The sequence below is a fragment of the Bacillus rossius genome, chromosome 7 (genome assembly GCF_032445375.1).
Source record: "Bacillus rossius redtenbacheri isolate Brsri chromosome 7, Brsri_v3, whole genome shotgun sequence".
NCBI lineage: Eukaryota > Metazoa > Arthropoda > Insecta > Phasmatodea > Bacillidae > Bacillus > Bacillus rossius.
This window is the reverse complement of record NC_086335.1, coordinates 45,013,147-45,039,176: the sequence shown is the minus strand read 5'-3', so window position 1 is coordinate 45,039,176 and position 26,030 is coordinate 45,013,147. Positions and strand designations below refer to the sequence as shown.

Sequence of the window (26,030 nt, the reverse complement as noted above, 5' to 3'; positions counted from 1 at the left end):
TATTGCTTGCTAATGGGAGGAGAATTTATTTCCTGGTAAGTTTTTCTCTATTGGCAATGCAAACAAAATAATTTCAGATCAATATTGATGACGTGACTTTGATGGCACTGATACGTTTCAAATGACATAGAGAACTTTTAAGGTACGTTATAATTAAATCAGCAGACAAAATATAGTATTTAGCTGCTTATCTAAGTCCTGAATGATGCTTTTATTCACTTGAACAACAACATGTAAAGGATTCTCTTGACGCTGAAGGTATACAGCTTGTGTTCAAGGACTGGAATAAAACTCAAATATTGCTTTGAACACAGTAATTAATACACGCATGACTTTAATAATGCAATAAATGTATAATCATATTTGAAATATAATTTTAATACATAAATTTTATAGAGGCAGAAACATTGAAAATATAGCACAGTTTTGTGGTATCTATCAATAAACAACATTTAAAGCTTTAAGACTATAACTTTTTTGAATAGAATATATCAACATTTAATAACATTACAAAAATAATGGAATAAACTCATGTCAAAAGATTTATTATGTTGTACTGCATCAGCCTTAGTCATATGATTTGGGTTAATTCTTGGCAATATTCATTTGCGGAAAATCAATGTACGTAAATAAATCAAGAAAAAAAAAAAATTAACAATGTTTGACGTGAAAATTATGTATTTTTGTACGTGATTATTATACGGTATATTCTCAATGACTGAAAATTATGAAATTATTTGTAGTAATGCAAAAATATTAACAAAAAGAGTTATGAATAAAAATTTTTTTTGTGAATGTGAACGTACATGATATGTTTGCTGTAGTCTGTTTCTTTCTCAATATGATATGTATCTTTGACAATGGACATCGCACAAACGTTAGTGTTAAAATGATATGTCTTCGTTAAAATCGATTTCGTTTCCTTTACATTTCTGATATGTTTATTCACTTACGAGCGTCAACCTTGTGTTTGGGCGGTCAGTGGCTCCGCGTTCTCCGTGCCGACGCCGACCGCCTGCTTAACCGCGCCGACGACGGAAACGAGAGGGGCACGCGACCGAACGGGAAATGTCGCATCAGGTTTTGTTTGTGTCGGGGAGAGGAGAGCGGGCGCGTTCCGGAGTTCCGCTAGTGTGCGTGGTTCGTGCGCGGGAGTGCGGGCCGCAGGCGCGGCGGCGCAGGGTTACCAACAATGCCTCAGCCAGTAACAGCACAGTGAAGTGGAGCGTCGCCACCGGCGCTGACGGCTCACGCACAGTTAAACCTCCGTGTCAAAAACACACGCATACACACACGCGCGCGCGTCCATCTCTCAAGTTCTCGAGCCGTGCTTCCTAATTATTATGTATTATTATTTTTCATCACACGGCGAAGTTGGCAAGAGCAGGGAAATTTCAATCCACGAGTGGCTCCTTCTGTCGTCACTTCTTTGGTAACGTCTCGTCTGGGCATGATATCTGTTGTGCGTAAGCGTGTTCGGGAATAAAACCAACGGAAAATAATTTAAACTTCCTCGTTACTCGACTTTCAAGCAGCGAATACAATTTAGAAATTTAATTGTTTTGCGTTGGAATTTTTTAGTTCTGAAAGTGAAGGTGTAATTATTTTATGCACAGTTGAACAAAATACTTACAAGTATTGTCACTTATTGCATATCATTGTCTAACAAATTTAGCATTTTACTTTTTATTTTATTTTTAAGTACTAAAAGAAGGTTATACATATTTTCAAATAAAAACGTATGACATTAAGTATAGGTTTGAAGTTTGTTAAAAACGTTTTATACAATAATAAAACGATTAGGCTGACTCGATTATATGAACTAAAGTTCTTTCCACACTATCAAACCTTTTATTTCTCCAATATGTATCATATGATGTGATAAAAACGCTAACAGAACTGGATCACTTTTCTCGTGAAATCGTCATGGAGATGTCACCGGGTTTCAATAGTTGGATATTTAATTATTTGCATAATTGTTCTTCGTAGCCTTACTATGTTGCAAACGAGATTTTGTAAACGTATTTGCATTTTTTTTCTTTAGGCCATATTAAGTTTCTAGCTTTCAACTAGTTGACGTCAGATTTTTTACAGTATTTCATTTGTATTTTAAATATTATAAATGTATACAATAATTTGTTTGTAGGCCTCTCGCCATTTTCTTTAGGATAGTCAGTAACAATTGTAACCGAATACATGTTTCTTACAGAATCATGTAATGTTTGCTTTTGGTAGCATCTACAACAAACTCGTCTAAACTTAATATCTAGCCGTAATTCATGTTTTACAAAACACTTATGTTGAACCAATAGATGACGGTACGACATTAGGCTGTCAAGAGAACACGACATGACATTATCTGAAAGAGAAATAAATATTTATGTGTTTTTGTTGGCAGGAGTGGGTCGTTCTACTTCCGGCGCAGGTGGTTGAAGTTGGTAGCCTTGCCGGTGAGTCTCTTCTCTCCAGCCGTGTGCTCTATGTCGTCTTTCACCTGGTCAGCTGCTACTGGTCCGATGCAGATGAGAGGGTCTTTGAAATAGGAGCACACCTGCACATGGATCATACAATGAAAGTTTACGTATTGGCTGAACCTTAGAGGTATTATTGTTATCTCCATGAACTGACCTTTGATACTTTTTTTTTAATACTGGGGTACACGACTAAAACATTTCACTGATTAAAAAACTTAAGATTGTTTTAATTAAGTAAATGACAATTAACTGACGATTCCAAGAAATGTATTTTAGAAACAACTTCAGTCATTCATTTCAGCTCAACAAATATCTACGAACACTGTCAGTTAGGCTATGTGAAAATGATGGTGCTTTAGGAATTATGAATGCCTATTTTATTTAACTTACGCCGGCTTTGATGTATGGTACGCTAAAAGAAAATACTGAATTAAAACCAATAACTTTTTTTTAAATATAATCAAGGCTAAATGCAAGACAAATACGTTACGTGTTTTTTAATCATTTACAATTATCGTAACGAAATAAATAATTCAATAATCCAAAGAGAATTTTAAAATATTTCAAACACTCCTTAAAACCACAAAAAACGCAAAATATAACTAAATTATTGCAACGTATAAATGTGATTATTTTGAAATAGTTTTTTTACGACGTTTGTGCATAATTTTCTCGAAATTTCTTTAGTTTGAGAAGAACCAACCAGCTCCACTTTATCCAACAATTTTGGAGACAATAAAAGCATAGCACAATATTAATCACGAAATGAACAGCGATGTTGAAGAGTGAACAAGATCAACTAATGCCGATTGATTGCACACACTGGAAGAGATTTGCAGCGAATAACAAAGCGACGCGGAACAATGGACGCAGACGTGAGGATGTTAGGCTCGTACCTTGCGCCGTCCATAACCCAGACGCTCAAAACATTGAATGAAGTCTGGTGTTTGCAGTGAAGGGAACAGTTTTAAATGATTTTTTTAAATGAAAGTGATCGTTTTTAACGGTGGAGATTCTCATTCATACTCACTATCATCAGACGTGGCCAAGCACCATTTCCGCAAAGTTTAAGGGCGGGACACTATGGCGATGTTGAGGTTAAAAAGTGACCTCAACTACGTGACAGAACACCGTGTCATGACTATTCCTAACTCCACGCTTGAGGTGAAGTGATTGACGGGACGGGCGGGGAACGGACGGACGCGACGGCTGAAGAGACGCGCGAGGCTCGTACCTTGCGCGGCGCCTGCCGATGTCGCCGCTGCAACTGGCAGCACAGCCCCTTGCCGATGTCACACTCGCTGCTCATGGTGCAGTCCTCGCCTGAAACACGGAGGGGAAACGTGGAGGCGACAAGTTAGGGAGTAGCTTGGCTTCTGGGTTGTAGCTGCGTCCTTGGGCGAATAATTCAGCGACGTTTCGGTCGACATTGCAGTGGTACCTACAGTAGGTAACTGCTCCCTGATGATGACGACTGCAATGTCGACAGAAACGTCGGTGAATTATTCGCCAAAGACGCGGTTACAACACAGAAGTCAAGCTACTTCAGACAATGGCCGTGAAAGCCTGCTAACATTATTAAAGTTAGGGAGTGGGTTTCGTGCCATTTCTGACAAAATGAGAACGACCCACAACCCCTTCCTTTCCCAAATGGATAGCAAAACTTTTTTTTGTATTAAATGCTATTTCCTTGCAGATGTCTTGGTTTAACAAGTACTCTCTTCATGGTGGCATTTCTACGACTCTTCCTAGTGAATTCCTTTTTAAACTATTACACAAACTTCCATAATTGACATCCATACATCTACTGTTTTTATTAGCTTCAATTGCAAATAGCTATGTAATCAAATCTTGGAAGTCAATTTTAACCTACTGTTAATTGTCGTATCGATTTGGAACTTTGCAAGTACGGTAGAACTCCAACTATCCGTAATATAGCTATCCGGATCGCCAATTATCTAGATCGCTTTAAGGTAAAAAAACTTAATTTTATTAAACCAGCGATTTATGTAGTTTCGTTCGATAGTTATTAGTTGTTACTGTACGATCAGTTATGCGTACTTTGTTGGGCTCTTCTTTCAGTGAGTGTACTGCAGCGGCTACTGCATACACAGACGATGAGTCATCAATCAGACGAGCACTGTTTGTTTTGTCAGTACCAGTTGCCAGTCAGTTTGTCTGTGCCCTTCACCCAGGCTGGTTTGTGGCTATTCGTTCTGTCTTCCGTGTATGTTTTTGTTTTGTGTGAATGTTTTATATTTCTGTGCATTATGTCATCTAAAAGAAAACTAGAATTCGCTGCCTGAATCGTAAACATTGCTTGCTGCCATCACGTGACATAGCAGCACGAAACACGGAAATTTTAAACATTTAGAAACGCCTCCGCTAAAAGCGAAAAAGTCTTGAAAAAAATCCTAAACCTCCGCCTTGGATCTGATTTTCGACAAGGAATTTCATTCAAATACTGTCCATCTTGTTATAATTCACTGAACAGATAATACTTTAAAGTTTACGCACACGTTAGAACGTTAGAAGTTAAACGTCTATGGCATTACTAAATTATTAACCTGAAACATTAAAAAATATATAATACTAAGTATATGTGTGTATATTTGTTTTTGCACAAACGACTGAAATCAGTCTGTGAATACTTCCTACAAACAAACCTTAACGTTATAGAGCTGATTCAATATTATTACAATATAATATTATAATATTATAATGTAATTAAAAAAGTTATAAAAAAATCCAGTGACGAGATTTAAAATATATCCCTTGCGGTCAACAAGTAAGTACTCTACCATTTTTCTGCAAAGCCTATTGGGAATTTAGAAGAAGAATATGTAATATAATCACTGTAATGCCATTTTTCTTAAATATTATAAAACTTGAAATTACTTTTTAGTTTACCAAATATAATTCAGGGTAATTTCACTATTATAAAGTTTCATTTGGCACACCAATACGTTTTCTATGTCCCCTCATATTTACGAAAGTGACTATATAAGAGTTTATATTGCTACACATTGATCCACCATCCAGGTTACACATTTCCGTTTATCGACTTCCGTTTCATTTGCTCGAAATTACTCCTACTAAATGCCGTATACCGAGAGCTAAAATATTTACGCATCATAAACGAAAAATACTTTGGAGCACACAGTTTCATATTGTTAGGTAGTGGAATTTAAGAACACACTAAGTTCTAGGCCAAATTTATTGATAGTTCGTGAAACCGTACCTTTCGTACAAAACTGTAAATATGATGGAACACCGTATGTAAGATATGCTAATAATGGGAACATGAGCAGGATACGAAAATCAGCCTACATTATTTTAAGTCTAAGTGTGTACAGTGAACGCTCCGCTCCACTGTCGTTTGATAAAAAAAAAGCCAATGATATCTTCTATGTCTTGTTTTCTTACAAATCATAGAAACAACTGTCGCAGTAGTTACGTACAAATATTTCTGGCAAATTCACAGTTTTAAGTAATTGGTGCTAGGACACAGATCACCAGAAAATCGTCCATGTATGTACAAAAGAAAAACACGTTTTACTTGTTGTTACTGACAGTGAAGGGATTTTCCCGCAAATCTAACCCGACAGCTAACTTGCATTTATTATTGGGTCACACATTTCTCACCACATATTTACTAAACATTTTTTCGAGACATGAAAGGTCACGTAAAAGGTCATGGTTATGTACACTTGCATAATGGTTTACCTCTTTTTAGATAGTATTTAGTAAATCACTGTACAGAAAAAATTTTGGACTAAAAATTAAAATGCAAGAAAGCTATCGTAATAAATTTAGGCACAACAGAAAAAAATGTTCCGCTGAACATTCTGTGCAGATGGCTCCGTTCCCTGTGAACTGTGGGCTTCCCACAGGGAAGTAACTGCACTAGTTCCCACCCGGGGTAAGAATTCACCTCCATTTTTTTCAAACCAAACAAACCAAAACCTTTCCCGAAAACATCTCATACCGCCACCACATATTAATTCCACTATTGCAAATATATTGTATTCAACTTAGATAATCAATAAATAAATTTAATAGCATAGTAATTTCATTTCTATACATCGCAAGTTGAATAGTACGCACAAATACCAGTTTTAAAATATCTGTAGATATTCAGAAGGTTCATAAAATAATGTCCCAGTTTCAAAGGTATATTATCATAATCGTTTAATTTAGATTATTTTCAACAAATCATAATCAAAGGTAATTTAACCTAGGTTTTTTGCAAATATTCAATATGTGCATCATTAGTTATACGGCACACATCCAACCTAAAGTCCAATTCTTCCCACACTTTGGTTAACACTTCCGGAGTAATGGAAGAAATAGCCTTTTCAATACTGTCTCTAAACTCTGGCAAACCATTAGGTAGTGGCGGAATGTAGACACGATCTTTTACAAAGGCCCAAAGGCAAAAAATCGCATGACGTTACGTCAGGTGAACGTGGAGGCCAGCGAAAAAGATTCCTGTGGTCTCTACCATTGCGACCAATCCAATGGCTAGGAACTTCGAGGTTCAACCACTCTCGTACATAAATTCCAATGGGGAGGGGTTCTATCCTGTCGCGAAATAAAGTTTACAGGTTCACCCTCAACTAACTGGGGCAAAAGCCATTCTTTCGCGCTGCAAGTGAGGAAACAACAAAAGCAGTACTCGCGCATGCGCTTATCAAAAATTACCTGAGTTACTCTTTGATTGTGGCCTCGAACCAACACTCTACAACGCTTACAGTTGCTACTATTATATTGATATAACTATGACATTCTTTTACGGGCGTACTGTACATGTATATATATTTCAATACAAATACTTCAGTTCATCTGACCTCCAAACATTTTATTTTTGTGTGTGTTCTAACACTAAGATATTCAAGTAAATACTATCTAGAGCCAGTTTAGCGCCCCGATGCCAGGTTCGCCGAGACAGCTGTTGTCAGGGGCAGGGCCGCAACAACAAGGGGGGGGGGGCAAGGGTATTTCCCCCCTCCCCTTGAAACCTTGAAGTGGGGGCAAACGGGGGCAAAGAAAGTTCTGTGTAATCAATTTTTAGATAATAAAACTGCTTAAATAGCACCATTTTACACCTTGAAAATACAAGTTTTCCCGGGGGAGGACCCCCGGACCCACCGCTTCAATAGGAGGGGGGGGATCGATGATGATTCTTTATAAAAAGGTATATTGCCCCCCCCCCCCTTATGGAAATGTAGTTGTTGCGCCCCTGGGTCAGGGGGGGGGGGGGTCGTGCACTCACTGTACTGCTTCTTGTTGGAGATGGGCGGCTGGCAGGTGCGCCCCTCGCCCGCCACCTCGGTGCACAGCAGGCCGGTCTCGCAGTCGTTGTCGCGGCGGCAGGCCTCGCCCTGCTTCAGGCCGTACGCGAACAAGCACGACCCCACGACTGCGCACACGCCGCGCCCCTCCCGTCAACACCCCTCCCCGCTCCCCGTCCGGCCCGAAGGGGAAGCCCGTGATGTGCATTCCATATTTAGAGACCGGAAAAATTCGCGGATTCATTTCGCGATATGCTGAAATGCAAATAATTGTACCTTCGTGCAACTTCTGCTATTGGTTCACTGTTAACTTGGAGGAGTGTGGGCCAATTATAGGCCTCTCAGTCAAAGCAGTATCGAATCACGAGTCTCCCAATTTAGACTCCTCACGAGTCAGTAGCCAATGAACAGGTGACGTTTGCCCGAGTGTGCACAGGATCGTGGAATCTATCCTGGAGGTCGATGAATACGCGAATTTTTCCAGTCCCTATCCATATTGCACACACCCGAATACTCACGTCGGCAAGCCTTCCTTTCAACAGACGAGAGAGCCAAACTCCCGATCATGCATCATCTTCGGTTTTTCTTTTGTTCATTGTAAATAAATAAACAACCCATGATAACTAATGGTCAATTAGGTTAGGTTAGCTACATTATAAATAATTTAAAACATCGTGGACGGTTGATTTGGTTAGGATAGCTACATTAAAGATACTGTGAAATCATGTAAACGGTTTCCTAGCCCTGGATAGCTACATATTAAAAAGTTATTTGCTATGCAACCGTAAAATGATTTTACAATATTTTTAATGTAGCTATATTTACCTAATATAATCAACCTTCCACAATGTTTTAAAGTATTTATAATGTAGCTAACCTATCCTAATCGACCGCAAAATTTAATGCCACACCGGTTTATACAATGAGATAGAACGCAAAAAAAAAAAAAGCTAACATGAACTTCGGGGAACTTCGGGTTTGGCTCTCTCGTCTGTGAAAAGAAGGCTTGCCAACGTGAGTATTCGGGTCTGTGCAAAATAAAATGTACATCATAGGCTTCCCCCGGCCGAACACATCGCTCGCACGCAGCTCAGGATATACAGCCGTACATTTTACACATAGCCTACACACATGCATGCATACACAGGAGAGAAAAAAAAAACCTTTTCTGTACTTTCACAAAATATTCCTTTGGAAACAAGTTGCCAGGAAACATTTTGTAATACTGAAAACAAATTTTTTTTTTGCATACTTAAAATACGTTTATTGAAATAATTTCTTACAAAAACTGCCGCATAGTTTCATATTTTAATTGATATTTCATCCAATCATAAGATCTTTAAAACATGGAAATTAAAATAGAATTTACAATGGTTGGACTCTATTTTGTTGTATCATGCTTATTAATGTGCGCAGTTAATACTAGAAAGGTATTAAGGGAAAGGTTTACAAAAAAACATTAACTATTGAAAGTACTGGAACAACACAAAGCATGAATTCCCGGTAAAGCTGGGTGCACAATTGAAAATTCGTGTGCACAGTCGAGCGCATGACCTGCTATGCACTCTCTTATGTTTTTTTTAATTGGGAACACAACCTAAGACTCTGAACCCAGTAGATATTACCGCGAACAATATTTTATAGTGATACAGGTGTTTTCATGTAAATGTACAAATCTTCGTGAATTTTTCAGTTCCGTTTACAAAAAAGAAAATACAGTGTACATACATAGCCTACATACAAATTAAACGCACGCACACACACACACACACACACACACACGTCACTGACGATCATCACATCTTTAGATCCAAAAGGACTAGAGAACTGAAATTACGTAATTACTACATAGGTTTATCTTTTGCTCCAGAAATGCACTAAAAATGGATTTTAAAAATGCATCTTTTGAGTTGTCTTAATCTGTCATTTGATGTTTGCCCTCGTAGTTCCCTATTTAAAAGATGTAACTGTAGAGCTGAGATTTTGTTATTTAGAATATGTTTATTTTGTGCCAAGAAATTATTTTTCATATCCTCTTTAGTTATTTAAAATGGAATAAGGAAAAAATTTAGTAATATCTGATTTTTTAATTTTTGACAAACTGACAAGTTACGGTTTGAGATAATGTTAGCAGCAAGAACATATTCCTGACGAAAATAATGCCTCAGCTCCAATTACATATGCTCTCTATGAAATCAACAATTCACTCACTCACTTATCTAAATATCTCTAAACACAAAAAAATTAGACAGGACCTACTTGAATAGATTCACAGTAGGTCATAAAGCCGCACTAAGAAAGACTATCTCGCACCCGTAATGTCCAATACGTGTTCTACCTTTGTACTTCCGTAGCAAAGCATGGGGACATCAGCTACGAAGTACAAATTTACCATGTTATGTTTGTCATTTCATTGTCGCTCACAGTTCGCTATTCTGGGAACATGTTCGTAACACCTAAGTCTACTTACTGCCGTCTACATCCACGCACACAGACCCCGGACAGCAATGTTCATTGGCAGTACACTTCTTTCCGTAGCATGGCTCTTCTTCCTCTTCCTGGAGTTCCTGGAACACCTCTCCAGGATTCTGGAACCGCTGCAATGCAGCAATAACATGACTGGTTAAGGAATGAATATACATACTTCAAGAAGGATTAGGCCCCGCTAACTTAGTTTTTTTTTTTAATTTTCTACTATAAACCCGATTACGAGCCATTTATCCGATTTTTTTACATCGCTTGAATCCAGAAATCAAAAAGTAGTTACCGACTCTGACAAATAAATTTTATGCTCTAAATAAAAGAAATAACTTCCTAACATAGTAAAATATAAATTATTGGTTCTAGTCTCCCTTAGTAATCAGAAGCAGTTATGAAATATATCGTTATGATTTCGATATAATTCTTTTGGCAGGATGAGATGAATCAATGTCGGTGATAATTAAGATGAAATATGTTTTATACTTGCTATAAACTCGGCGCCAATTATTGGCTAGCACATTTGACTGATGGGTTAATGGGAATTCCAAAGTTCATGGGATTGTTTCCTGGTGGTGTCGGGGCATTTTAAAATCTTATACTACTGCAAACTATTGAAAATTTTGTAGATATCAAAACACCTTGATGACATCTGAAACACAAAGTTTCCTTCACTGCAATGTATACTACCTTGCTTTGGACCTTCTCGTAAATAATTCAAGCGAAGGGAAGGGTGTGCAAAGTAATAATACCAAATTAAAAAAATTAGTGTAAAAATCAGTTAGATTTATTGGTGTTTTTCTCAAAATCTTACTATCTCTTAACAAAATGAAAGCATTTCATGGAATCATTAACATTTACTTTCAAGCAAAATCTGAACTTAAAAAAAGGTAAATGTGCTAATTAAATAACTTAGTTTATCATTAAAACAGGGAACTCTAAAAGTGCTGGTGTACACAGGTAATTGATTTGCGTCACTGTGAAACACCCATAATACTCTACAGAGTTTAAACATATCCCCTCAATAACCATTACTTGCAAGTAATTTATATACACTGACAAAATTGACTCAAATCACCAAGCCAATCATTAGCGCAGATTAAAGAGAATATAAAATAATTAATTATACACACTGTATGAAACACCATTGCTTGGCCAACTCATGCTTTAACCATATAAAATTATGAAAATATAAATAATAATACTAATACAGCCCATTCTGTATTAATCCTGGACGCAGTAGCTATCACCATCGTTGAATTACGAACACCGTTGCCACACCCAACTTCCAGTAAAATTGCAAAAAGACAATATTGTTTTGTGCGGACAAGTCCCACTCTGCAAGTCATAGCTAGAGACCGGAAAAATTCGCGGATTCATTTCGCGATATGCTGAAATGCAAATAATTGTACCTTCGTGCAACTTCTGCTATTGGTTCACTGTTAACTTGGAGGAGTGTGGGCCAATTATAGGCCTCTCAGTCAAAGCAGTATCGAATCACGAGTCTCCCAATTTAGACTCCTCACGAGTCAGTAGCCAATGAACAGGTGACGTTTGCCCGAGTGTGCACAGGATCGTGGAATCTATCCTGGAGGTCGATGAATACGCGAATTTTTCCAGTCCCTAATCATAGCCATCCAGTATCTGCACCAAAGCAAAGCGCTTCCGGAGCTCACTCGAAGACAAACCACTCTACAATCCCCCGAAGCTGGCCGCGTCAAAGCACATCAGGCGCTTGCCAAGACAGGGAGAGCGCACTAGTTCACGACAGGAATACTACCAGAAAGAACTTACACTCCAACTCTTAGCTCACCGCGCGGCAGTCAGCTCAACTACCAGGACTGCGCGAGACCAGGCGCATAACCGAAAACCAATCCACACACTGCCCACGCCAGGCCGAGCACTTCGCGACACGAAACAAATGTGGCGATCACAACATGATCATCACAGCGATTTTATACTTCTTGAGTTTGTCAGGCGTGGTTTGATCTCGTTGCATGACTTCTGACTATCAACTAATCATAGCCTACTTCTTCGGGGAATGTCTCCGCATTCCACGAAGTCCGACAAAGTTAATTACCAGCGACATTTCTCCGTGCCTGGTGGGGTATTTCGTTTCAAGCTACTAGGAAGTCGTTATTTTTTTCTCCTTTTCCCGGCGACAGACGGGAGCCATGGCGTGCCAAAGGTCAGCCGCTGACCTACAGTCCGCAGCTATCAGAACCCCGGTTGATCGCGTGCGTGGAAAGATGTGCTGCATCGACGGATAACATCCAGACCAACGACCTGTTGAAGGTCAGGGGCCACGACACATCCGCCTCCGCCGGCTGCCTCAGACGTGCGGTAAAGGTTTCCATCATATAACACGCTACAGTGCTGTGGCCTCCGAGACAAAGATAAGGTCATTTTATACAGAAGCAACTTTTTTTTTTTTTTTTTTTAGATCTCATCACTTTCGCGGTTCTAAAAAAAATTCCTTTGATTTCACTTATTTTTAATATCTTAATAGATTTTATCAACAGGTAAAAAATAACGTATCGAGAGTGAAGGAGTGATTAGGATAGGTCAGCGACATTCGAATGTTTCAAATATTACTATGAATTTAAAACCGCAGTTTTTCAGAAAAATAAAAGAACATTGGTGTGTTTTAAATTTCCCATTTGCATATATCTTTTTTAATTGTCTCAAAAATGTTTCAAAAAAGGAAAATAGTAAATACAATCCATTTAAGCTTATCTGAACACATTTTAAATAAACTTTGTAAGAAAGTCAGTGAAAATAAATAGATACCTGCAAAATTTGCATTATTTTTGTGACAGTGTAAACTGCAAAATGTTTGTATATTTAAAAAGACCCTTGGAATTGCGTCACGAATTATCTGACACTCCCTGAAGGACTGGATGCCAATGACTAACACCTAACTGTCCAAATCAATTGCGACCCGCAGAGAAGGTATAAATGCGGCAGAAGACAATGAACACGTGTCATGACCCTTTTGTGGAGTCTAGCCTGGAGCAGAAAATAATGCTAATTCTGCAGGTCTCTGACAAACACAGCCAAGCAAAAACAGCCAAGCTTTCAATCTGTCAAGTTGAAAGCAATGCCACCAAATCCGACTAAATGTATCACTGAAAGTACTACGTTAAAATGGTTGGAAATTGTAATTTTATTAATTTCGTTCATGGACATTAGAGTAAGATTTGGTGTTAAAGCAACAAATTTATCTTCACGACAGTTTGAAATTTTTGTGAGGTCGTAACACGAACAGAAGTTGCTAGACGAATGCAAATTTTAAATTTGCCACCTGGAGGAGATTTTAAAGAGTAATTCAAAAATAATCAATTAAAAGTGAAGGAATATTTGTGTGCTAATACTGGCTAACAAAGCAGAACATTATTTATTTTACATAGGTTTTTTTAATATAATTTGTGCCAATTTGCTTCCCTAATTTACTACATTGTTACTAGAATACGATTGAATATCAACAGTGAAAAAATAATTCTCCAGTAGCCATCCCTAGAGCAAATAAACGTTCACGCACAGTCGCTCGTTAGAGCTTGAAGCCCAGTACAACTGGGGTGTCAAAAAAACGCTGGTTATTATCTGTGCGCACTGAATAGCAAAGTTTGCTACATTATTCCTTTGTGCACACAGCTCCCAACGTGCTTTGTGAAATACACTGACTCAATTAAAATGTAACATCAAGCTGCAGTGAAAAAAACAAAATGTTTTAATAGGCGTTGAAAAAAAACACAAGTATTTGCAAAAACAGAGAATTTACAGTATCAATAATGAGATATTAATATCTCAGCTCGTTTAAACTCGCAGACAACTCCATAAAGGAAAACGTTCTGAAGTTGGCATCCGTTTCTGACACAACCATATTTCTACAGAATATATAACTGAGCCGACGTGACCCTTACTGCTGTGGCATTTGTCCGTAGAATTCAAGAAATTATTCCAACCAAATGTTACACATAAAATAATAATAATAAGATTTTTTATTCAAAAACATTACTTCAATGTCAAAAGATTTTTGGAAGTTACATTATCATCCTAAACATGCATCACTGATGTTTGTGGTTTGTAGTTCCACGTGTTTCAACAGATCGCCTTGATTCAGCCGAGAACCTCACAGGGGACGGATATAGCCTCCCTATGCGCCTAGGAATAGCTCTGAGGGTAAACGGGGCAGGTTGGTATCAGTGCGGTTAATTGTCGGGAGATTTCGACGGCCCCGGGAGCAGGAGACCTGTTGGGTTGGCGTGACTGCTGTAATCGCCAGTCATGAATATGGATAATGGGCCCAGGGGTTGTGACGTCGCGCCAGGCGGTGATGGTTGCCTTGAATAGTTCAGGGACCGGGCAGGGAGAAGGGGGGGGGGGAAGTCCCTTCGTGCCGTCCAGTGGTAAACCGCTTCGCGTGATGCGGTGACGTTTCTGACGGTTCGGAGGTAGAAGCGACTCCGAACAACTCGGGCAACGAGAGGTCAACCGGAAAACAGCGTCTTAGCAAAAATATCCGGCCCGCGAGTATTTTGCGATGAGCGACATGTTACCGCTACGAGAGAGAATTTTGTAAGGAAGACTTGCTTCAGCAATAAACTTGTATCAAATAATTAATAAATAGGGTACTTTTTTTTAATGTAAAGAGTGAGACTTAGGAACCGAAAGACACCATCTTGGTTTCAGAAGTTTTCGGCCATAAGAATTTTCTATCGTTTAGTTTTCACAATTTGGCTTTGTTAACACATAGAGTGTGTGTGTATGTATATATATATATATATATATATATATATATATATATATACACACACACACACTAACACTTTGATGAAGTGCCTGCAACAAGAGGTTTTCTTGTTTCATCACTGGCTTTTAATATTTAATTAATTTTCGTGAATAACTACAAACTGTAATAATAGTGCAAATAGGCACTGAACTTATGTATGAAAATTAATTAAAGTGTGTTATATGCATTAATAAAATTTAACTTTAAACAGCTACAGTTGATTGATACAAGCCACATTACTTTAATTTGGATTTGTAAAGACTGAGAAACTTTCCTGAAAGGGTGACAGCATTCATTCAAGAGCGAATGCAGAAAATATATTATAGCTGTGTATAGATTTTTGCAGCAAAATTAAAAAAAAAAGCTTATTAAGAAAATTGCAGGAATCAGTGTTTATATATATAAAGACATAAAATTATTTTATTTTGGCACTACCAATGAAGTTATGACTTCTAACAATTTTTTTAGTTTTTTTTTTAAATCTGCCGCAGTTTTATACTCACTATTTTTTTCTGTTAGTAAGTTCGTAAACTGCTTGAAGTGATGAGAACATTTATCATCAAAGTGAATTAAGCTTCCGAGAAAGCACTGTCTATAGTGCCGGTCACTCATGAATGCACTGAGCAGATAGACCCATGTCCTGAATGTTTTCGTTTGTAATCAAACAAACCAAGCGGGACCATGAAAATTGGCCTGTCTCCAAAGCGCGAAGTGACAGTTCCCATCATCGTTCAGTTCCGGTTGTCCGGTAATGCCACCCCCGCGCTGGAGCACCATTAGTTCTAAACACACTCGAATTTTGTCAGCACTCTTGCTGAGATGGCTTGCGAAATAAACTAGACGGAAGTTTATTGGGCTTGTACTCGACACGAGACTGGTGAACGCCTGGTGCCTAGGCAACTAGTGTAGCGCGGTTGTAGAGGAAGCTGCCTAGAACCCAATGCCGAGGAACTGTTAAGTGGCCCCGTCTAGTTTTGGTGTCTGTGTCAGTGAGGCGCAATGAAAAGTGCGACGCTCGTTGGTTGTGCTTCTAGCGCGGTATCTACTCTAGACGTGCAGTCTTCTCTTCGTGCATAGGGCAACTGTGTGATTTGAGCAGCAACCATAAACTTGTATGGTAAAGAAATGAAAATAAAGGTGTCATGCAAGTCAATTGAGTGCTTTCAAGGATCTGTACCAATATTTTAATTTCTAAAACGTATTCTGAAAACACGCGTTTTAGACACTCTGTTAAAAATACAGTTTAAAATATAAATCCAGAAACATAATAAAATATATCCGACCATTTAAGTATAGCAAATACAGTAGAGGTCAAAACCTGACAGCTCTATGCCAACGCTATAGGTAGCAGTGTCAAAAATAACTTAGCCTCAAGACAATAATATTTTATAGAAATATGTGTGTTTTTTTTTAAATTTTATTAACTGATGGAAAAAACCTTCCGCACTCCAATTAAAGTTTACTTGTGTACTGAAGTTTTAACTTTAACAGCAAGTTTTTGTTGGCAACACTAATTATTTTAAATAAATACAACGTTAACACAGGACATATTTCCTGACATATGGTGGCCAAGGGTGACTAACACGCAATATTTTCTCATATATATATTGACATTTCCAGTATTAGTATCCAGTAGATTTAGCGTGTTGTAAAGTACATGTGTCTGCAAGGTGGTCTCATGAGTCGCTCTACTGGTCACTTGACTGCGTACACACAGTGTCTGTTTTTTTTTTTAAAAATAAATTTTAGAGTTCACAGACATTGTTGCAAAATAGTCAGCTCTAATCTTTTCAACTTGTGGGAAATTAAAAAAAAATAGAGAGCGAGTCTTTCAGTACCTACTCGCCAATGATGTGTGAACATCTTACCTCGGTAACGAGCAAACTCACGTGTTCTCGTCTTGTTCATGTTGCAAATAAACTTATAATACGAAACTCGGACACAAAATTAACGTATAATTGTTTACAATAATTCCTAGCATTACAAATAAAACAGTCGCTTTTCACATACCAAACATTTCTGGATGCAAATCACACTCTTACTTTCTGCGCACGCCTCTAGAATTCACTGCCTGAATCGTAAGCGTTGCTTGCCACCATCAGGCAAGCAGATAGCAATCAGCAGCACGAAGCAACCGGAACGTTTAAACTATTAGAAAAGGCTTCGATAAAACCCCGGCTCTTGACCTAAATTTCGACAAGAAATTTTTATTAAAATACTGCCCAACTTTGTTAAGACAACTAAAAAGTTAACACTTTAAAGTTTCCGAATATGTTAGAAGTTATACTTCTAAAGCATTACTAAAATTATAATCAGAAACATTTTAAAACACATATTATAACACTAAGTACATTTTGTATTATGTTTTTTCTTAAACGACTGACATCAGTCTGTAAATACTTCCTACAAACAAACCTCAAACTTATTGAGCTGATTTAACATTATTATATCATAAAGTATCTTTAAAAAGGAAAATAGAAATTTAGGTTACCAAACGCGCGCTCTACCACTGTGCTAGTACGCCTCTTTGGAATTTAGAAGGAGAATATGTATTATAATTAGGGGCAGGAAATTTTCGCGAAAATATCTGAACGCCTACTAGACTGCAACAAGGTATACCCACACCAGCGGTTTCTTCCTTGTGATTGGCGGCCGTCTGTGAGAGAAGTCGTTGCCTTGTTTGCACGAGCCACTAAGGACGAGTTTGCTTCCACACTGAATTAGTGTGATTGGTTTTTGTAACAATCGACATGAACCTCAAAGTAACTCACCCAATCACGAAACACATACGATGCTACAGTGTTTTAACTTCCAGCTTCTCTTGGGATCTTTTCGCGAAATTTTCATGGCCCTTATTATAATCAATTTAATGCCAGATTTCTAACGTATTAAATAACTTGTGATTACTTTTTACTATGGCTATTTTAGTTGACCAAATATATTCCCGGGTAGTTTCACTACCATAAAATTTAATTTGCCACACCAATACGTTGGGAAATATCCTCTTTTTTTTTCCTAGCCTAAGTTAAATCTAAGTGTGTAGGGGAGGGTCCAGGTTAGGGGAGGACCTAAGTGTGTCTCAGGCCGAAGCCTATACACTCTATCTACCATGCGGGTTTTTAACCATGCAGGACAAGGGCGCGTGCATCGTGTGCTTATTGGGGTTTACTGGCCAGCCATGGCTGCGATTGGCGCCATGACTAGAGACCCGTGAAATTCGCGGGTTCAATGACCTCCAGGATAGACTCCAATATCCTCTACATACTCGGGCAAATGCCAACTGTTCATTGGCTGCTGACTTGTGTGTCGTCTCGACTGGGTGGCCTGTGATTAGACACTTCTATGAGTGAGGGTCTCTAATTGGCACTCAGTCCTCCAGATTAACAGTGAACCAATGAAAGAAGCAACACTAAGGTATAATTATTTGAATTTTAGCATAACACGAAATGAACCCGCGAATTTCACGGGTCTCTAGCCATGACTGACGCCCCATTGGTCGCCTAGCTTAAAAGCTAGCTAATGTGACCCAGGTAAAACCTGCATAGACACAGGGAAAACCCTGGGCCGGTTCATGCGGGGATCAAATAACATGCATTACGCAAGCAGGTAACTACTGGACAAGAGGAAGAAGGGTCCAGGTAAGAAGAGTTGGAGGGGCTGAAAAATCAACCTTGGTGGAGTTGGGTGCTTTGGCCTTGCGGCCCGCATTTAAAGTTGGGAGCTCCTGGGTTATTATTAGAATATCCTCTTATGTTTACAAAAGTGACTATATACGGGTTTTTGTTGCTACACGTAGGACCGCCATCTTTGTGACATATTTCCTTTCATCGACTCCCGTTCCATTTGCTCGAAATTACTTCTAAAAAATGTCGTATACCGAGAGCTAAGCTGTTTTCGCATCAAAAAGGATATGTATGATTCTTACACGAAGCATTGCAAAATAGCGTTTTAATTGTGCTAAGCGGTGTGATATTTCATATCTTACGTATATTTTCGCGTTTACCCCAAAATTTGGAAGACCTTCATCTTGCTGGACGATCTTCATTCGGAAGAGGAAGTGTCGTAATGAAACTTTCTCCATCCGTCGTGTTCTTGGTCGGCAGATGAAGCTCTCCCATAAGCCAGTCGCGGAGCGAGTTAGGGCCTGCCACGCTCGTATCGCAGGTAATCTCGCAGCTGGCGCCCGGAGGGGATCATACGAGGCGCGGAGCGGGGCGATAAGGCACCGGCAGTTTCTTGCCCGTCCCTCCCGGGAGCGCGTGGGTGACCCGATATTCTTCCTGCGAAGAGGGGGAGGGAGGCTGGCAGATGGCTGCGCCTGCGCGGAGGGATTCGCCCGCAATGCAGGCCCACAGTCTCCCTCCCCTCCCCCCAGCAAAACACCGCGCCCTCCGTCCATTCTCAGCCAGGCTGTGAGACTTGGGTCGCCGCCAGGGGGGGAATCGAGATTGCTTCTCCCGCCCCGGCCCGGTGCTGGTTCCCGTGTTCGCCGCGAGCCGCGCTGTCGTCGCCCGCCGATGACGTCAGCGGGCCCTGGCACAGGGGAGCGTTCTTTCCGCAGGTCTCCACTGCTTCCCACCTCTAATACTGCTTTTTATAAGTTTTAGTTCTTTTACCTTTCTAGCCTCGTACTTTTTTGAAGTTATACTTATTTATCTGCGTTATGAAAAAAAAAACGAGTGTGAAATTTTACGACGCACGCACCATGCGACGAAAGCTTCACAGGATGAAACAAAAAGCTACATTCAAAAAAGGCTAAATAAAAATAAAAAGTATCTATGCACTTTTAAATCTTATACTTAAGTTGCTCCATATCATTAAAAAAGTTTATTTATTGTGAATATTAGTGATTAGAAATTGTGCATATAAACTTTTTCAAGTGTATTTTCAATTGTATTTATATAAGTGAGGTTATGTTCCCGTATATAAAACATTGTCAGGTTGCTTGTAAGCTTCCACTGTCGCTGGCAGGAAGTGTCTTGTGGCATGGTCTGTAAATGGTTTTAGTATCTCCTGGCGTTTTCATGGGAGTTTTAATGTTATGTTCACGTATGTATAATTTTTTTCATTATAAATTATGTATTTTTTGAATGTTATTTCTTAATAATTATTAAATAAATCATTAAAATTAATAAATAATAATTAACATTCAGTTTATTTAGTGATTTCATTATTAATTATAATGTATCTTGATTATTTTACTAAATTAAATAATTATTTTTTACATGTGTTTATATTATATTGAATACTGAGTATTTATTTAAATATATTAATTTGATTGAATTTATACTTTACGAACCGTATTTAAAATTTCAATCTAATCCTTTTATTATTTTATCTCTATTAATTATTTTCATACAAAATTTAGGTTATTTTTTACTACGCCAAGTGAGTTGAACATTTAACGCGCGTACATAAGCGCACGCAACAAATTTTTTTTTCGAAACGCTATAGGAGCAAATGTATTTTTAAACAATGTTAGTCAAATCTGTTCTGTGCCTCCCTCTTTCATGAGCAGCAACGGAAAGAACGTTTTCAGCAGTACCATTACCAAAATAAATTAAAAAAAAATAAAACCTTCTGCTTAAATAGACTACCTTTAACAAAAAAAATTGAAGTATTCATCGGTTACAGATTTTACTGTCTCAGAAGAATACATTAATTCAGTAATCTGTGGTAAAACAAATTAACGAATATTTTCTGGTTTTTCCTAGTCTGTTAGAACCATATTAAAAAATAAAAAATAACATTTTAATGTACGGATATTTTAATTACTATAAAAGCTTTAGTTTGATACTAAAAATAAAACCGTAAATCAATAAAAGTGTAACGTGTAAAAATAAAAATTGATATCTGTTTTCCTTGAGACAGTATGTAGAGGCCTAAAAATCATAGACTTTTACGAAACCTAAGTAGTGTTTTACTTTTTAATTTCAATATTTTTTGTTAGTCCAGCGGCTTTACATTTTGATTTAGTATATAAGAGCGTAGTGACATCGCAGAATTGTCTAAATAGTGTAAAAAAAAATTGTAGATAACAATCTTGCAGCTACTTTTTTGCTCATATCTAGTGCCTTTTTCCTTCCAAAGTTGATACTAAATGTTTTTTATGATGGAGACCTTACCACGATACAAGATACGCGCTGTTTTTTATACATATTTTTATAGGATGATGTTCCCGCCCACGGTTATATAGCTGTTCCTTTTACACTCTCTGTCTCTCTCTCGTGGACGTTTAGACTATATTAACGTCTCCGTTATTGGCCCAGAGGCTTAGACGAGGACGGTCTACAAACTAATTCAACCTCCCCCTCCCCCGGAGGGAGGGGCTGCTAACCGCCGAAGGCCGTAAGCGCGAAACGTTAACAGAAATCACTAGCAGGTGAACATTGGGGAAGAAAATGTCCGGCAACGTTGGATGGAATCGGGTAGTTTGTCGCCTGTGGCTATGAGAAAACGCATGTGAAGTATGCAGAATGTTTTTTTTTTTTTTTTTACCCAATCGCTACAATTGTACCATACAAAGGTTTTTTTTTTGGGACCGGGATGTTAATCAGCCAAACGGACATGTTGAAGCGTACCTACGCGAAGTTACAGGCACGGGGAAGTTTTCCAGTTCCGCGACGACGAAAGAAACAGCAAACGGAGCGTGATGTCGACGGCGGGCCGGTGTGGTGTCGAAGCTGTCACGCAGCACTTGCTGTAATGGACGAGCGCCGCCAGCGATGTGTCGGGAAACAAACACACCTGGCCCGTGAGTGGGTCGGGCCGTACGGCATGGGGCGCTCATCCCTGCGTCTCGTGCGATCTAATTACCTGGCTGGCTAAGTGGGCAGTTGCCGGCGGCGGGTGGCGGCCGGGGGCGGTAGTTACAGTGCACTCAGGGATATTGGGGCGAATGGCGTCTTTCATTCTGATGATGAGGGCGTCCTATTAGTATCCATGCAGCTCCCCTTCCTTTTTTTTTTACCTTCTGCGCCGTTCCGCGCTAGCTCACAAATAACCATGCACGCTAGGAAGCCCTGATCGCCGCTATCCCGGAGATGTCCGGTCTATTGGGGTGGCAGTCAGGTCGTCTGGTTGGTGGACCAAAGATCATGGGTTCGATTCCCGGGTGCGTGGAAAAATAAAAAATAAAATAAAAAATCCTGGATAGGGGCACGTATTTTTTTTCGCGGAAAGATGCCGAGACTATAGCTGAGAGTAGCATCGTTGAGTACCATTCAGCGCTAAAGCAAATGCGCCCTGAATGAACTGTTCAAATAAGACGAATGAATGCTTCTCTTGCAGACGACCATCAGTTACAAGAAAGAAACCGCTGATGCGGACATACATACATGATTGTAGTCTAAAAGAGCGTTCAGAATAATTTTTTTAATCGCGAAAATTATACATAGCCTTCCTGATATCACATCGATAGAGAACTGCAAAATTCGAGTTATTATTTTGAGATGGGCTGGGATCCATACCATTGTACACTTGAACTGCGTTCTATTTGGACCCCAGGTGGTTTCTACATGCCACTGCAGAACAAGAAAACCAGCAACAACAACATGACAAAATTCAAACAAAGATAGCAGACGCAGTTTGGCTGGAAGGCAAAAAAAAAAAGTTTACAGCATACGATGGACAACTGACAGACTTGTTTGTGTACAGGTTTGTCCAAAATGAACAGACAGGCTTCACTGGGTTCCTGTTTTAAACAAACAAATGTGACATAGCAGCAGTGTGAGCGACCTGGGAGTTGTCTGACGCGCGTGTGTTTGACAGGAAGTGTAAAGCGGGCGGATGACGTCACCAGCCACCGCCACTGTCGCCACCGACAAAGAGCCACCGATGTTCTTCGCGAGCCGAACATTGCGCGCTTTCCACGAGTTGCGCGTGGTTGTGGTTCCCAACCGACTGGATTTTTCACTTGCGTGATTACCTGTCAAATTCACGACTTTAACGTCTATGGTCTTTGAAGTGACACAACAGATTCGACAAAATATAACAAAGTAAAGTGAAATAGCATATATTTTTTTAGTACCGCTTTGTTTATCACTGCATTTTGAAATAATTTTTTTTTTAAATGTATACTGTAGATATGTTTATTTAAGTTTCAGTACTTTATTCGAGTCGCGTGATGTTAGTGTCGGTAAGTCAAACTTAAAAATGGGTTACCAAACTCGATTGAGTCTCTTCTTACAGAACTAAATCTGACTAAAACTAATTATTCCTACAAATACAAAGAAAAAAACCTTGCAACATTAATTAATCTATAAATATGTCTTTTTTTAGTTAAGAAACTGTACTATTTTCTGTCATGGCTGAAAACAGCACAGTTTATTGATTAAGGAAAAATCATTCGTAGAGTAATAAATGTTGCAAAGTTTTTTCTTTGCATTTGTAAGAATAATTAATTTTAGTCAACATCACGCGACTCGAACAAAGTACTGAAACTAAAAGAAACATATCTTTACAACATTAAAAAAAAATCATTTTCAAAATTTAGTGATGAACAACGCAGTACTTGTTTTAATTTTTAGAATCTGCTGTGTCACTTCAAAGACCATAGAACGCAATGTTATATCATTAGTAGGGTCTTGGAAAGATGGAATCCACATTCCTCTACAGAATATGGAAAATCCTATTTAGCTTCAGAACTAGAGGTTGTGGGCTCCGGGATTCGATGCCCTGTTCTGGTATTCGGCCCTGGCGATTATGATAAGCCATTTTCTGTCAGTAATGACTGCACGGTGATGCTTCATTAAGCAATGATTCCGAGAGCTTTGGTGGAGAGCTTCTCATTGGCTCAGGGTCTTTCACGATTGCACAAGCATGCCAAAGGCACAGGTTGAAATCGCGGGTGGAAATCGCAAATGTTTCCGATCTATACTCATTAGAGAGATTGCATTTTGTGAGGTCTTACTTGGTTCACAGTGGCATATATGTATATAATACTTAAAGGTAGTATCTTACATTATTTTGCTTCTACATTGCTACTATAATTTCATGTTTTTTTCTTCATAATTTTAAATAAATTCTATTTTAACAGTGTTTAATGTTTTTGTAAAGGCTTATATAAATGTAAGAAGTAGTCTAATTTATAGTTTTAAGAAACTTAAAAGAACATCTTATATATCAACGCTAGTATGGTACGAGATCATGGTGTCATGTGGTATACAGTTTTTAATTAACCGTTCATATGTTGCTTTTGTGGTAAAACTTTATTTTTAGGATGTTATTCATCTTCGAAAAAACAACAGGTTTTTCAAAATCTAAAAACTTAAAATTTGTGTATGATTTTAGTTTTTTTTTTAATTATAATTTTGTCATTAAAATATTGTTACGACAAACGGTTAATTTATAATTATGTAAGGGGGGGATATCACACAATTTAATGTGCTCATTTCGTGCCTAGATTGAAATATCAATTGGTTTTTTAATGTGTTTGAAATCATTAAATCGACACTTATTTAATTGATAAAACCATTTACAAACAATCATCTAAATTTATATCGTTAAAAGGAAAAATTTTTTGGAAACCACCCTCGTAACACCGAGAGTACTGTTATTTCCGTCAGGGAGAGAAAGGGGAGAGGGGGCAGAATTTAGTGCCGGCGAAGATAGGTAGTGCTTCATGAAGAAGCGGAAGTTAAGGGGGTGACTCCTATTTCAGGTCATGATTTTATATTTATATTAATCACTGATAAACGTTTAGACTTTTTCAATTGTTAAACTTTCACGAAATGAAAAATATATAGAGCGCATACTTTTCGCATAATTAGTTACCAAAGTTACATTTTTAACGTTTTTGGGTTGTACAAATAAGGAGAATTTAATATGGTTTGCATTTCTATCACAAAAACTCATTTCATGTTTATTGGCTGTCAAAATCATAACAATTTGAGAATTTTGAAATGTCCGGTAAAATTAATTAATATTTTCTGAAATAAATTCAAACCATTTATTGAAGTAGCCAGTGGCATTGCAGTTAAACCTAAAAAGTTTCAGTTCTGCAATAGATTAAATTCTCCTTATTTGTAGAATCCAAAAACGTTAACAATGTAACTTCGGCAGCTAATTATGCAAAAGGTATGCGCTGTATATATTTTTTCATGTCGTGAAAGTTAAACAATTGAAAAAGTCTACAAGTTTATCTGTGATTACTGTAATTGTAAAATCTTGACCTGAAAAGGAAGGCACCCCCAAAAGTTGTAGTCTACCAACCTCCCAGGAAAAAAAAAGCGGACACAAGTCCATGCAGGCGAGAAGACGGTGACCCAGTACGTGGGTCGGAGAGACTGCGAAAAGCGCGCGGGCGGCGGCGGAGTTAGGCCCTTCGCAAACCCCCTGCGTCCAACGGGAGGGCCGTGCGTCATTCTAATGTCATCTCGCGCGCTCGCAGCCGGGACTTCCTTTCGTCGCCGCGTGTTTTCAATTACTCCGCTGATTCTCGGGAGGGAACCAGACCCGAGTCTGTCATCCGAATTAGCGGAGCGCCCCGTTAATCCTCGTTTAGACCCTGACTTGGAAAACCCCTGCTGCGAACAGAGAATCCCACAAGACACACGAATGAGTAAAATATTGTAGACACTTCATTTATGTTTCCAATTTTTACACCAAACGTTTGAACAAAAATCACTTAGTAAATTAAAAAAATATATATATAATTAAATCCTCGTAATTCCTTTTTTTTGTAAATGGAAAATAAATATTCATTCAAAATTACAGATGTTTGTAAATTTGTACATTTACATGAAAACAACTGTATCGCTACAAAATAGTTTCTCAGTAATACTGGTTTCGGATTCTTACCCGGTCATTAATGTTTTGTGTAGTCCCAGTACCTCCAATAATTTAAGTTATATTCCAGTAATAACTGCACAAATTAATAAGCATATTAAAAAATAAAGTCAAATTATTTAATATTCGATTATTTTTTCCCATTGTTTAAAAACATTATAATTCTTGAATGAAACAGCAATTAAAAAAATAAATTATGCGCCA

At 38.4% G+C, this 26,030-nt stretch overlaps 1 protein-coding gene across 2 annotated transcripts in view; it reads right to left on the bottom strand.

Annotated features, from left to right (window-relative positions):
- Positions 1–299: 299 nt before the first annotated feature.
- LOC134533939 (ITG-like peptide) overlaps positions 300–26,030 on the bottom strand; it is a 38,486-nt gene continuing 12,755 nt past the window's right edge. For both annotated transcript variants that reach the window (XM_063371757.1, XM_063371759.1), the window contains exons 3-6: positions 10,239–10,365; positions 7,750–7,896; positions 3,709–3,797; positions 300–2,551 (exon numbers count right to left, since the gene is read on the bottom strand). In XM_063371757.1, coding sequence (XP_063227827.1) covers positions 2,411–2,551; positions 3,709–3,797; positions 7,750–7,896; positions 10,239–10,365 — 504 coding nt within the window. In that variant the 3' untranslated portion in view covers positions 300–2,410. The remainder of the gene's footprint in view (positions 2,552–3,708; positions 3,798–7,749; positions 7,897–10,238; positions 10,366–26,030) is intronic.